This window comes from Periplaneta americana, chromosome 9 (genome assembly GCF_040183065.1).
Source record: "Periplaneta americana isolate PAMFEO1 chromosome 9, P.americana_PAMFEO1_priV1, whole genome shotgun sequence".
NCBI classification, from domain to species: domain Eukaryota; kingdom Metazoa; phylum Arthropoda; class Insecta; order Blattodea; family Blattidae; genus Periplaneta; species Periplaneta americana.
This window is the reverse complement of record NC_091125.1, coordinates 15,376,843-15,391,820: the sequence shown is the minus strand read 5'-3', so window position 1 is coordinate 15,391,820 and position 14,978 is coordinate 15,376,843. Positions and strand designations below refer to the sequence as shown.

The 14,978-nt window shown below is 35.7% G+C and overlaps 1 protein-coding gene across 1 annotated transcript in view; it reads left to right on the top strand.

Annotated features, from left to right (window-relative positions):
• The window catches only part of loaf (lost and found), a 229,330-nt gene that overhangs the window by 198,968 nt on the left and 15,384 nt on the right, over positions 1 to 14,978 (top strand). The window contains exons 5-6 of the mRNA XM_069834436.1: positions 3,172 to 3,334; positions 11,713 to 11,752. Coding sequence (XP_069690537.1) covers positions 3,172 to 3,334; positions 11,713 to 11,752 — 203 coding nt within the window. The remainder of the gene's footprint in view (positions 1 to 3,171; positions 3,335 to 11,712; positions 11,753 to 14,978) is intronic.

Below are 14,978 nucleotides of genomic sequence, written 5' to 3'. Positions count from 1 at the left end.
TTATTTATTTATTTATTTATTTGTCTGCCTGCCTGCCTGCCTGCCTGCCTGTCCGTCTGTCTGTCTGTCTGTCTGTCCGTCCGTCTGTGTGTCTGTCTGTCTGTTTGTTTGTTTGTTTGTTTGTTTGTCCTGGTAGAGATAAGTCCATCAATATTAAGAATACAATTACAATTTACGACTTTTGTGTAAATAGTTTCTTCATAAAATTATAAATAAGAAAGTTCCATACTTTTTACTCACCCTGTATTTACTGTACATTCTGAAGTTTTGAAAGTAGCATTTGAAGCTTTTAATTTTGTTGTTGACTGCTTTTCTAAATCCCAGCTCATACTTTTCTGCTAAAAATTGATGGGCATCCCCTTTTTTTCTGACGGTCCTTGTAATTCAGATCTGAGGCTCGCCAAAGACAAGGATAATTCCTGTATTCTTCAGTAAACTATACGCTTATCTTATTAGACTAGGTCATCACACTCTCATATACAGATAACCTATGAAAAAATAGCCCTATTCGACAAACTAGTCGAATGCACCGAACCTATACAAATGTTTGGAATGAAAACAGCAGCTCTTACGGATGATCTGAAATAAGCTAGTGAAGAAGCAGATAGTTGCCAATGTCTCCCGGTCCCAGAGCGGGAGACTCGCGCATATTTGTCCAAGGATTGTGCGCACACAGTTTATTCCTGCATCTCGCCTTGCGCATATCTGCCTAACTGACAACTGTTGTTTGCCTCTCGTTATTCCTGCTCAGTTGCAGAAGTGGAAACGCTTCTTAATGTTATGAGTTGGACTAAGAATTGTATGCCATTACATTGCGCTTCATGCGCCTCTGACTTTAGGTACCAGTACGTTATTGCGTTGTGGTGGGGGATTTCAGTGTGTGTCGTTCAATGAACTTTAGTTGATCGGTTACATTACGACCGAATACTGCTATACATAACACGCAACATTCAACGTCTTGTAAAGAAGAATAATAGCAAGATGCCGAGGACGAAATTTGTGACTTAATTTCAAATGAGGGAATTTGTAATAATGATACACATTTTGAGATAAATAATGCTTTTGTAATATATTTCAATATTCCCCCTTTGTTTCTGCAGAAATGGAACGAAGTTTCTCTAGATATAAGGCTGTGTTTTCTAGCAACAGGCAATCATTCTCCTTTGAAAATTTGAAAATGTGGTTTGTTATTCACTGCAACAATATATGAAATGAAAAATTATGTAAAACAAAAACGTAATACACCATCATATCAACAAAGTGAAATAATAAGGCTGATACTTGTCAATGTTATATTAGGTGTATTTTCTACGACAGAAAATAAAATATTTTTATAATAGTGAAATTTTTCTTTAAGAAAGAAAATGATGTCTTTAAATTTTTCTTTAGCACATAGCTGTGTTTCGAAGTCAAAGGAGTGGCTTTCAACCACCCAAATGCTGAGGACTAACTTATCGTGATGATAAGCATGAGTTCAAACCAACGAAAGACACTGCGTTAACTCATCCCAACTCTGAGACATACTCAAAGTTAGAGGCGCACGAAGTGCACTGGTAGTATAACGGCATATATCGGGTGATTCAGACCACCCGTAAGTCATTTATTTCGGAAGCTAGTGCATGAAATTTTTCGAGACAAAAATATTATAACTAAACCACATGTCAACTTTCACTTGAGCTTGATTTCATCAATCAGCTCTAACAGGAAGTATCACTTTAAAATTTCAAATGGGAGTCGGGGTCAAATAAAGTACCATTTGATAGAGCTCTTCAAAACAAGCAACTTTCATAGGAAACGTTTTTATTAATTCCTACTCTTTCAATGAGAAAACGTACGAAAAGGCTATGGGTAATTTGGACCACTCGTAAGTCATTTATTTCGGAAACTAGCGCATGAAAATTTTCGTGACAAAAATATTTATAACTAAACCACATGTGAACTTTCACTTGAGCTTGATTTCATCAATCACCCTTAACACGATGTAGGGTCAGTGGTGTATCACTTTAAAATTCAAATGGGAGTCGGGTCAAATAAGGTACTATTTGATAGAGCTCTTCAAAACAAACAACTTTCATAGGAAACGTTTTTATCAATTCCTACTCTTTCAATGAGAAAACGTACAAAAAGACAATGTCATCAATATTGAGAAATGTTACAAGACAAAAATGTAAACAAGGCAATTATTAATGTTGACATGTTACTGAAAGGCTTGAGAATTCTATTAATTTTTTATAAATTTTCAAACTATCTGCCGTTCTGAGCAGCGCACACCTGTACTCTTCTTCTAACACTGTCAGTGACTCCTAATACTTCGGCGTGGTCAAGTGACTGGCAGAGTAGGAATTAATAAAAACGTTTCCTATGAAAGTTGTTTATTTTTAAAAGCTCTATCAAATGGTACCTTGTTTGACCCGACTCTTATTTGAAATTTTAAAGTGATATGCCAATGATCTTCTTCCTGTTAGAGGTGATTGATGAAATCAAGTTGTAGTGAAAGTTCACATGTGGTTTAGTTATAAATATTTTTGTCTCGAAAATTTTCGTGCACTAGTTTCCGAAATAAATTACTGTTACGGGTGGTCTGAATCACCCTGTATTTATGAGGCCTAGTTACGAGGCTGTGCTCAGACTTCGCTCCAATCCCACTTAGATTGATTACCTGGGTGGAGTTTTCCGAGGTTTTCCCCAACTGTAAGTCGAATCCTCTGACTATCTTGCTACCACCAATTCCGCCGAGTAAGTGAGTAATTGCTAAAGAATCGTTTAAAGCAGTTAAAATAAAGTAATATCAGGCAACAAAGTCTTAATATTTCACATGAAGAACTTCACCAGATATGGAGGCACATATTTTCTAGATACCAGCGTGTGTAATTTAATGTCCTAGTTACAGATAGTTGCAATGGCAAATGTCTTCTGTAGGTAACAAGATGAATAAGTACACTGTCACTTTTATTCATTAAATTATGTTAACATTTACTAAAAATAACTTATAACTACTGGATGGAGCGTCCTTACCAGGGACGGCAGAAAGTGGCTCTTTTAAATGATTCCCGTACAGTTTGAATATCTGACCTGAGTGTTCAACTTACAGTATTGTTTTAAATGTAGTGTGTTTAGCTTTTCTTGTCTGCTGTGTTGAGTGCGAGAGACTGACGGGTTACAGTGCAACAGATGTACGGGTCGAACGGCGCCGGGACGTTGACCAGCTGCACCGTGGTGAAGCCGCTGCCTCCTCCGGGAAACTGGCTTCTCCCTGCGGGGCTTCGGCTCGGGTACAGCGCGGCCCGGGTCCGCCTCTACTGCCAGGCAAAGTGAGGAGCTCGGGCTCCGACAGGTAAGCATATCAAATATAACTTACTGTTTCGTAAGCCATAGTCAAAACACCTCAACTAATGAAAAATGTTGAACGGTTGCCAAAGAGCATTATTTTCATTTCTTCAATGATTCGTCGAATCGACGGCTTCACTTCATAAGATTTCTTCCAGTCACACGAGTTGACTATTGCCATATCAGTGGCGAAGTTTATCCAGTTCGCTTAACTTGAATTATATGAAAGCAAATAGCCATTATCTCGACATATTACACAAATGCCTTTAAAGGTGTTAGATTAATAACATATAAACGTGATTCTGAAACGAAGTATTTTGAATATCTGCAAAATATGGAAACTAAATATCTTTCATTAGACACGAATAGTATTTTTTACATGTTGAAAATAACATATTCACAAGCAGATACCACCTATAAAAACAAATCATATTGAAAAAAGTTTGACCAAATTCAATAAAAACTATGATAATTGAGGATGTTATTTTGTAAACTTAAGATCGAAACTAATTCATAGTTTTTGTGTCAAGTGAAGTGGAGGTATAAACTCCATTATATCATGAGTACATTTTTTCTTACATTTATTATAGATTTTTTTCAGTATTTTTCATAATAACATATTAATTCTTTGATTCACAGTTTTTTTGCAAATCCAGCATTCTCCAGTCTTTTCCATTTTCCGCCTTCCTCTTAGTCTCCATATACGATAATATTGTTTATCATCTGATATCTTCTTTTGCCACGAACTTTTTTTCCGTTCACCATTCCTTCCAGTATATCCTTCAGTAGATTATTTCCCAGGCAGTGACTCAACCAATTCAATTTTCTCTTTTTCATCAGTTTCAGCATCAATAAAATAATAAGAGCGTCTATGTGAAACAGAACACGTCTACAAATTTTGGAAGATTGAGTAACGAAGCTATAATAAAAGAATTAGTGTCTTTTTGTTGTACGAAGTAACACAAAGAACGATGTAACACAAAAAAACGGGAACTTTAAAAAACCCCAACACAAATAGAATAAATACAAAACAAAACTTTTATTGACAGAAATTGAACAATTACAACTTACATTTTATGAGACAGTAATTCACAATATCGATGTCCGTACATGGCGTCCTTGTCTATGTATGCATTTCTCCAATATGCTGTTGGGGTTCCCATTGCTCGCTGCAATATCTCCGCTTGAATAGCACGAATTGCGTCACCAATTTTTTGTTTAAATTCATTGGCCGAATCGTGTAGACCCGACTCTTGAGGTAGCCCCACAAGAAGTAATCACAAGCGGACAAATCCAGGGATCTTGGAGACCAGGGAATATTACATATCTTGAAATGACACGGTTACCGGTTACCGAAAAATTCCCGGACAGCGTTCATTGATCGCCTTATAATGTACGATGTCGCACCATCCTGTTGTAACTAGGCTTTGTGAAGTTGTGGAAAATTGTTCAATGTACAACAAAAGTTTGCAGCATATCGGTCCAAAGTGACAGTCACTGTAATCCCCTAATCATTTTCATAGAAGTAAGATCCGATGACTCCATGTGACAAACGTGCACAACATACCATCAACTTGGTGCTGTATAATGGATATTCATGAAGTTCTTTAAGGTCACTGTCTGTCCGGTAGCAAAAGTTCTGCTTGTTCACTGAATCTGCGAGATGAAAACGTGGCTCATCTGACATCCACAGGTTGCCATCATTCGTTGACAGAATTGTCAACGCAGTCGGTGATTGTTTGCCTTCAGTTTTTGCACAATCTGCAACTTGTACGGATGAAATTTTAAATCAACATGGAGAATTCGGCGCACACTCTCGGGACAATCTGATCGCAGCTGCGTGCTTACGAACTGAACGCTATGAACTCCGTACTACTGCCACACGTATACTGAAGTTCAAAGATATCTGACATACGATTTTATGATCGTGTAAGGTGTAATCGAACTTTTCAACCACGGGATAAGTGGGAACCAGATATAAAAAATTGACGAATTTTGACATAATTCCGCTAGTTCTCAATTGGTGACACCATTATTGGGGCGATTGAAAAAGTGTCGGGAAAAATGATTATGTGCATAAATTATTCTTTTAATTGACAATATCAGCGATTTCCAGCAAAACCCAGTGTTGTTTTATAATCAACAGAGGGGGATGAAATATTGAATTATATAATGAGGGTAGACTATATTTAGGCTATGTGCGATTGGCGACACTATTATCTTTGCCACTATTTATAGAAGTGATAACTAAAGAAATCACGCTTATACCAACAAATTATTGATCACTATCGATTAGTAGGCTCAGGTATCTTTGAATGCCAGTGTACAGCTTCGGTATTTTGTGGCGTACGAGCAACTCTCGGGCGTCCTCTCTGTTTCTTTTTCAGTGCCGATCCCGTCTTTTCAAAGTTTGTGTTCCAAGTTTTTATCGCGTGTTTCGAGGGAACCTGACCATTACGCCCTAAATTGAAAAAATGACGAAACTCCCTCTGCGCACCTTCCGAAATATCATTCTTTTTTTTAAAACATTTTTATGGCTACAGCACGCTGTTGACCGTTTCATTGCTCCATAATTACAAATGGAGAGGTTGTCTGTAGCTCAAGTTCCGTGTTCCCCAGTGCTGCCAACTGGGTACATGGCCGGGACTACGCATTTCATGAGTTCCCATTTTTTGTGTTACCTTGTATTATAGTACATTGATAAAAAAGCTGTCATTTGACATCTTCAGCAACATTAGTTAAACAATGAATCCTGATTGTTATTAAATCGATTTGTGAAATTCTTCAATTGGATGAAAGTTCAATATAACCAATGTGGTTATATTCATAATAACATCTGTGTGATTACTATATTTCGGATAAATATTTAACGTTGAATATATAATTGACTCTCCATGCAATAACATGAATATCCAATTTCACGAACTCTACTAGAAATGCACACAGGTTGGAGACTGCTGAATTAAAGCGTAAGTCATAAACAATTATCTTAAGTTTGTCAAGATTGTTAGAAACATCACGCACCAATTCAACTGTAATCAACATATTCCTGAGAAGTCATCTTCATTCTTTTAGCATCTTCTTCAAAGCATCTATTATCATTTTGAGTACGTTTTATTCTGACATTAACTAGAAGATGTGGACGATGAGACACTGTTTGAGATTCGAACCACAATACAGTTAGCTGCTGCATGACATTAAAAGCATACGATAAATGCTTAACTCATTCACAAGGTGGTTAATGATCTGGCTGGCTTATGATTGTTATGGATATAGGAATATCTTTGTTCACGCCTGTCTGCTGCTAAAACAAAAACAAAAAAAACAAATGCTGAAATTCAATTCCGGTGCATATTTTTGATCTTCTCTTAAAAAAATATATGGCTGTTCTAGTTATTTCCAATTATTGTTTCCCTTTTCCTTGTTGAAAACTGAGAATCAAAACGCTTGGTAACTTGACGCCGAGGAAATTATGTGAACGTGAAGAAGAGAAAAACACGACTCTGCTCCTTTTTGAGACGAAATTATAATTAATAATTACTAACTAGCTAATTCGACTTACCCGATTTTTCACGCAACAAAAATTAAGAAATGACTAACGAATACTGATGTAATTAGACTTTTTTCGTCCGTACTTCGTAGGTGAATAACAAGCATAGTCGACTTACCAATAATTTCACTTCAAACTGTATTCTACTTGTTATTTCACCACGTTATAATGCCTACAATAATTGAGTCGGTAGCCGAAAAATGGGCCCATAGGTCTCCGTTTTAAAATCTACTTACTTACGTAGTTTCGTTTCAATATCTAGTAAACAGAGGGCAAGGTAGCTAATTGAATGAACCCAAGCACCCTTGCGTAGTTGTGGAACTCAGCAAACATCAGTGAAGTTGATCCTCAAAGTGAGTGAGTGTGAGTCCATCCAGGATGTGCACTAAAGTGTAAACTGGACTCTGAAGATAAACTTTGAAGTGAGTGTGAATCCATTCTAGATTAATACTAAATAACCTGTAATCTGTATTCTGTACCCAACAGATATTCTTGATTTTTATGTATGCGGTACAATTTATGACGTAAGTATGAGATATATGTAAGAAATATCATTTTACTAAAATTATTTTGAACTTGTAAACCTCTGTAATGTGCGTTGTTCAATACTGATGTTTAATTTCTGCTAAAATATAATCATATTGAAAGTATTTTGATAAAATAAACTTGTTCTCTAGAAAAAGGGCCTATAAAACGCTCTGACTAAATATATATATTTATGATATTATTAAAGTCGGAATGCATTATTTAACAAAAACTTGTAGACAAATACTATTGTAACAGTATGCAAATTTTATTTTGTTAAAAGTGCATTCAAATCGCAATTGCATAAAATGAAATCTTTCAATCTTTGTTTTCTCGAAACATGACTTTTGCTTATGGGCCCTTTTTTCGACTACCGCCCCAATTCGTATTCGATTTCCCCAGTTTTTCACGCCATGAAACTCGGCATGGAAAATCACCACATGCTAATAACTCACTTTTCACCAAAAGTGGGCTTATCCGGTTTTTCACGCTCTCTGGAAATTATGTGAGGTGAAGAATACAATGCGTGCAGTTCTGCGTTGTATAACTTTCTCCATTCTCCTGTAACTTCATTCCCCTTAGCCCCAGATATTTTCCTAAGCATTTATTGCCGAACAGCCTTAACCTCTGTTCCTCTCTCAAAGTGAGAGTCCAAGTTTCACAACCATACAAAACAACCAATAGGCCTAATATAACTTTTTTATGAATTCTAACTTTCAGTTTTTTTGAAAGCAGATTACATGACAAAAGAAATAGTAGTAACAAATAAAACTAACAATCCAATTAAAGTTCAGTAACTCACACTACTGTGCAGCACTCTATTTCATAGTTTATGTTACACACATTGAAGATACAGTGTGATTAGTTTGGGAAGACATAAAAGAATAACTATACAATTTACAATGAGAGTGTTGTAGAATTTATTTCAGTTCGGATGTGATTCTGAAGCATGGGAGTTTTGTATCATCATTCTTACCGCATAAGAAACAAAAAAAGTTACTCAGCAAGGACCGACTGAACAAAATGTCGTTTACTGCACATTGAGCGAAATGTGTCTTGTAGTTTACAATCATATGGGCGTCTAAATCCGCACATCTCATACAGTATGAACTGAAACGGGATAGTCCTCAAGTTAATGTTTGATGCGCGGTGAGTCGCTATAAATTGTATGGGCCGTTTATCTTCTCAGAGGAAACAGTTCAGTCAGGACCATACCTGGACATGTTGAAAAACTTGTTCGAACCACAACAGCTGCAACAGGAAAACAATATGGGTATCTGTTCCAACAGAATGGTGCACCGTCCCATTGGGCAACAGACATCCGTGATTATCTGGATGATATGGTAATAACTTGTTTTGTCAAGGAGAGCCAATTATGTGGCCTCTAAATTCCCCAGACCTGACACCACCCGAGTTCTTTCTCTGGGGTTTCGTGAACAATGATGTGTATGCACAGCGACCCAGGGATATTCAAGACCTCAGAGCAAAGATTTTCTCAAACTTTAGAGAAAGTTATCCCTGACCACACATGGGAGGAATTAGCCTCAAGATATCAACTGCGTCGTGTTCGCAATAATGGGCACGTTGCGGTCTAATTTGGAAAACAAATTCCCCCCCTTTTTTTTACAATGCATGTACAAATCATTTAACAATAAATAGCAACAGTTATCATTTCATCGCGTTTTTATTTTGTCTTCCCAAACGGGTCACTCTGTACATCGACATATATTTTTAATAACAGCTCAGAATGATCTATAATAATTCTTAGAAAGAATTGTGCTCTGTGCTCTTTTTACAATGACCGATTTTATGTCTCTTAATAAATACCGTATATTACACTAATTGGGATTTCATGTAATTTCACTCCCTAACAATTTTCTCAGTATATTTATGAAAGAAATTTATAAAAATACGTTGTATGTAAACAAAACAGCATTATGATAATACAATTAGTAGTATTTGTCAACGATGTCTGTTTCGACAACACAGAATGGCATCATGTAAACGGTTCCTAAGGTACAGAATTCACCATCGTCTTTCATTTCAGACTCACAAATATAACAATTGTACTCTTCATAAGATACTGGATCAAAATTAAATTTAATGATATATTCTTCCTTACATTAAATTTTAAGGTATTCTTATGTGTATCATGTTAATTTTGATTTCAAAGCCGCTTATGATTCAATCTGTAAATCAAACTTACTACTGAAACTAAAGAATTATGGAGTAAAAGGAAACATGCTGAACTAGCTCAAAAGTTTCCTAGGACAACGGTATTGTCAAATCCGTTATGGTTCTGCCTGTTCAAAATATAAACAACTCCAGACAAGGCTACCTCAAGGAGCTGTTACTATTTGCTCTCTCTTCAACTTGTACGTACATCAATTACCTTATACCCACTCTGACCAAAAATGAAAATGTCAAAACTCTCCTCTATGCTGATGATCTTGTTATATGGAGCACAGCACCAAAAAATGGAGCCAGACGGGCAATCGAAAACTCACTTAATAATGCTTTGAATGTCCTAAGTGAATGGTGTATAAAAAATTATATGTATGTTAGCATATCAAAATCTGCTTGCCAAAGTTTCTCACTCTGCCATAATCAATTGACGCCAAATATCTCTTACAATAATACAAATCTAAATCATATAACAGAATTCAAATATTTAGGCTTTACATTTGACAGTAAATTAACATGGAGTAGTCATATACATGATGTAACTGAAAGGACCGAAAGAAGACTCAATATCATAAAGCGATTAGCAGGAAGTAAATGGAGCTGTAGTACACAAACGCTGAATACAACCTACAAAATGTACGTCAAACCAATTATGAAATATAGCTGTGGAGCCCTTATTACACCAAACCAACAAAGGATTCAAAAACTAGAACGTGTACAGAATCAAGCTCTCAGGCTAATCACTGGTGGTGTCAAAACTACTCCTATAAACGCTATGCTGTTACTCACAAACAACCAGGATATGAAGACTGATATTGTCCAATCTGCACTTAAAATCTATGAAAAACTAATTCGCCTACCAGGTGTTCACTACCCCAGCAATATGCAAGGACCCCGAAGATTAAAGACGCAAGAGGGATTCCTACAGAAAGTTATGAAGGAAAAGGAAAAATTAGATATATGCTTTAAGCCATGCCCATTGTTGCTCCCAGAAAATCCATTAGAACAGGACGATATAGACTACACTCTCGACCTAACTCAGGACTGTAACAAATATGATACTCCTCGAGACATTCTGCGAGCCATCGCCACAGAAACTATTCTGACGAGGTATCCAGAAGAAACATGGCTACACATATATACAAACGGGTCACAGATAGAAAGAGATGGCACTGCTGGAGGTGGCATATACTGTATGCTCTTCTCAACATATCTATCTCTGGGCAGAAACAACATTGCCTTGATGGAGAAGTGAGAGCCATAAAAACTGCTCTCACACAATTATTGCCTCGGTTATCAACATTTTCAAATGCTGTAATTCTGTGTGACTCCCAAGCTGCAATATCTGCCATCACCAACAACTCTAACTCTCCACCTTGTCCTGATATACACGAATGCAGGAAAATAATTAGGAACCTTACTGAGCAAAACAAAAAAGTGGTGCTGCAGTGGATACCATCCCATTGTGGTATCCCTGGGAATGAAATAGCTGATTCTCTTGCAAAAAAAGGCACTGAAATCCTGCCCTATGTTTGTGAAGTACCCTACAGTCGAGCATCAACTATCATACGACAGAAGGTAAAGGGAACTTACAAAAAATCTCTGCAAGATAACATAAGCGCCTCTGAATGGAAAGACAATGTCACTTCGGTACCAGATTGGCCAAGGAGAGAAGCAGTTGCCAAATTCCGATTAGCAACTGGACATGATTGCTTGGGTAAACATCTATGCCGCATTGGTTTACTGCAGAATCCTAACTGCCCACTCTGCAACCAGAACATCGTAATGGACTCAGACCATCTAATGGATTGTTCCAATCTGTCCTCCACAACACTGGTAGAGAAGTACTGGGAAGCAAGAGAGAAGATGATGGCCATCCAAATTCCATCATTCTTGCTGAGATGAACTATTTTTGTACTCTTCTCATTGTATATTTGTTTACTTATCTCACACTATTGCATGTTGCCATTATCACGGCTAAAGTTAAACTCTACAGCTCTGCATTAAATAAATAAATAAATAAATATTAATTTTGAGATAGTACTTCATCTTCAATACACATTCATTTTAATGTACTGTACTAAAAAAATATGGCGTTTATTTCATGTGAGATTTGTTTGTTTCAGCGACATTTCCTCCAGTCAAAAGGACGAATGGTTCGTGTAGGTAAGTTCATATGTCAAGTTTATTTTCGTATTTAAAAACAATTTGGTATTGGTTAAATCACGACATCGTTAAGTTTGCACGTAGATTTTTATATGCTGGTTGAACCATAAGTAATGTCATTAATTTCAGGGGGTTATTCTCTGAGATATTTAAGACAAAAAAGTTTCAATCATACAATTTTGCTCGTTTTTGCTTCCGTTTCGAGAGTGAAAGTGGTTTATATTAAATATTTTATAGCGTGTTTCAGTATATTCAGTCAATTTAAGAAAGCAATGTATTATGATAATAAATTATTGAAAAACATTTAGTTTTGTTCTTTAAATATGCAGAAATTTGATCCGAACAACTGTAACTTTTCATTCTGCAATGCAAATTCTTTTAATCATTTATTCTCATAATACACTGCTCTCTTAAATTAACTGAGCGTAATGGGAATTCAATCAATGGCTTTCCGAAAACACGCTATGAACTAGTTCATATAAAACAATTTTTATCTCGAAGAGGAAGCAAAAACGAGCAAAATTATATTTTGTTTCAAATATCTCAAAGAATAATCCCCTGAAATTAAAGATATTACTTTCGGTTCAACGTTATATATATATATATATATATATATATATATATATATATATATATATATATATATATATATATATACAGGATGTTAAAAAGTATCCAATATTTCAGGAGGTGCTAGTATGCATCAAAATACGAAAATAATGTATTATAAATAGAGAGCGGAATTTAGGCAAAAACCTATTTTTTTCGTTGATGCATACAGACTTCTAAAAATGCCTATTTCGACGTTAGTCCCTATTTTTAAGTTTTTTTAATTTTTTTGATCATTTTTCGTAACTGTTTACTATTTTTCTTAATATTCTGTAGTATTTACATTCCAAGATAGATAACAACAACTCCTTCCTAGCAGTGAACAACACAATAGAGGAGTACCTCCGGGCCACCCCTTCTCATTCTTACAATTTTTCAATCCTAAAATTCCAACTTTCTGTCATTCTGGGTAGCGTAGTCGGTATAACGACACTTAAATACGACAGCTCATGTTACTAGATTTACTGTCATGTAGTAAAAGAACTCCTGCGGGACAAATTATTATTATTATTATTATTATTATTATTATTATTATTATTATTATTATTATTATTATTATCATCATCATCATCATGATCATCATCATCATCAATATTATATCTTCCTCTTTTTGGGTTGTACTCGAATAAGCATTGTCTTACATTCCAATACAGATAACAACCCCTTCCTTTTTTCTCACCATTTGTAAGTACAGCAGTTAGTTTACACTATAGCCACAATAGGTGCTGATCATCTACTGTGAAGCAAACTATGGAAATGTGATTGGTGAATGAAAAACACTAACTTAAAAACAGATTGTCTTCATTTTGTGCATGCGTATGTACCCTTGTAAAATGTTAAATGTGTGGAAGTTTCTTTTAATCCTAGAATTTTGCAATAAATAAATGTTGAATCTTATATTAGTGACATTCTTTAACAAAAATAAGCCTTTTTTTAACCTAACCTAACAAAAAAGCCTATTTTTTATTTTACAGAGCCTAAATATAGGAGTTTAAGAGCCTGTTTTAGGTGCCTAAAATGCCATTTTTAGGGCCTAAAATTCCGCTTTCTAATTATAAACATGGATCCTACAACACATACTTTCTGAGATCTGAACACTTGTTCATAACAGGTGCTCAATGTGACGTCCATTCATGGCAATGCATTTGTCTGCCCTACAATACAGCAGACTACCGGAAAATCATACCGTACTTGCCATGGAATAATGATACATCGCAAGGAATACTGAAAACAAAAATCTGGTTGCGGATATGAGCGGGATTCAGCAGAGATGGTGTTGTGAATTTTCGTAATCAGCATGTGTGGGCTGATGAAAATTCCCATGCAGTTGAAGAAACAAGACATCAGCACCGATTCTCAATCAACGTATGGGCAGACGTTCTTGGTGATAGATTAATAGGGCCATACGTGCTACCACAGAGACTTTCAAGACTTTCTTATTAACTTATTGCCTGCCTTGCTGGAGAATGTGACATGTCAGCAAGACTACAGATGTGGTTCATGCACGATGGCGCACCAGCACATTTCTCCGCAATGTGCGTGAACACCTGACGCTGACATTTCAGGACCACTGCATTGGTCGGGGAAGCCCCATACCTTCCCTGCTCGTTTCCCAAACCTAAATCCCTAGACTTTTGGTTATGGGGACACATAAAAGAACCAGGTCAATTTCAAAGAGGCGTCATTCCTTACGCCAAAGGGCAGAGGAATGCATTGCCATGAATGGACGTCAGATTGAGCATCTCCTATGAAGAAGTGTTCAGATCTCAGAAAGTATGTGTTGTAGGACCCATGTTTATTAGACATTATTTTCTTGTTTTGATGCATACTAGCACCTCCTAAAATATTAGATACTTTTTAACACCCTGTATAATATCTTAGATATGTTGCCACACTAGTTAATGATATAAAGTGGATAGTTATTTTTAGGATCTTTCTAACTATGACCCTAACATATTATTGTACAATAGGATTTTTCTTAATAAAAGGAGATTGTAGGGTAAGGTTGCCTAATTCCGTGACATATTTAATAAAGTCTATATTTATGCCAAAATTGTAATAAACATTTTCAAATAACACCTAAATGACGTTATTCGGACAGTTTTTACAACATTCAGTGTCAACAGTTTCACAAGTTTGGTATATAATATATGATTCTTCATTGTTATACAGTGACTCCTAAATCCGTACAGGGATCCAAATTCCGTGATAATGGTTTCCTAATTCCGTGAGTGATATCCTAATTCCGTGATACTAAAATAATCCTCATTAACTGCTCAGAAAACAAACGTGTTTTTGGAAAAATACATTAAAGTCATGGTATATTGTTTTAATATGGATTAAGCAAGAAATTACAACATAGAAAAAGGGCCTAAGTGACGAATTTCATAGAAAATGCTTGTGTAACTACAGAAATACACATTACATATTAATATATTATAAACAAAATAAACTGAAAGTTAAATTCAATACAAAATTAAATTTGAATAAATTGAATTATAACAATAAATGTATCATTATTTATATTCCTAACAACAGCAATAATTAAGTTAAACATATGCCCTCTTATTTTATTATAATTATGAATGATGTTTTCTATAACTTATTTCTATTAGGG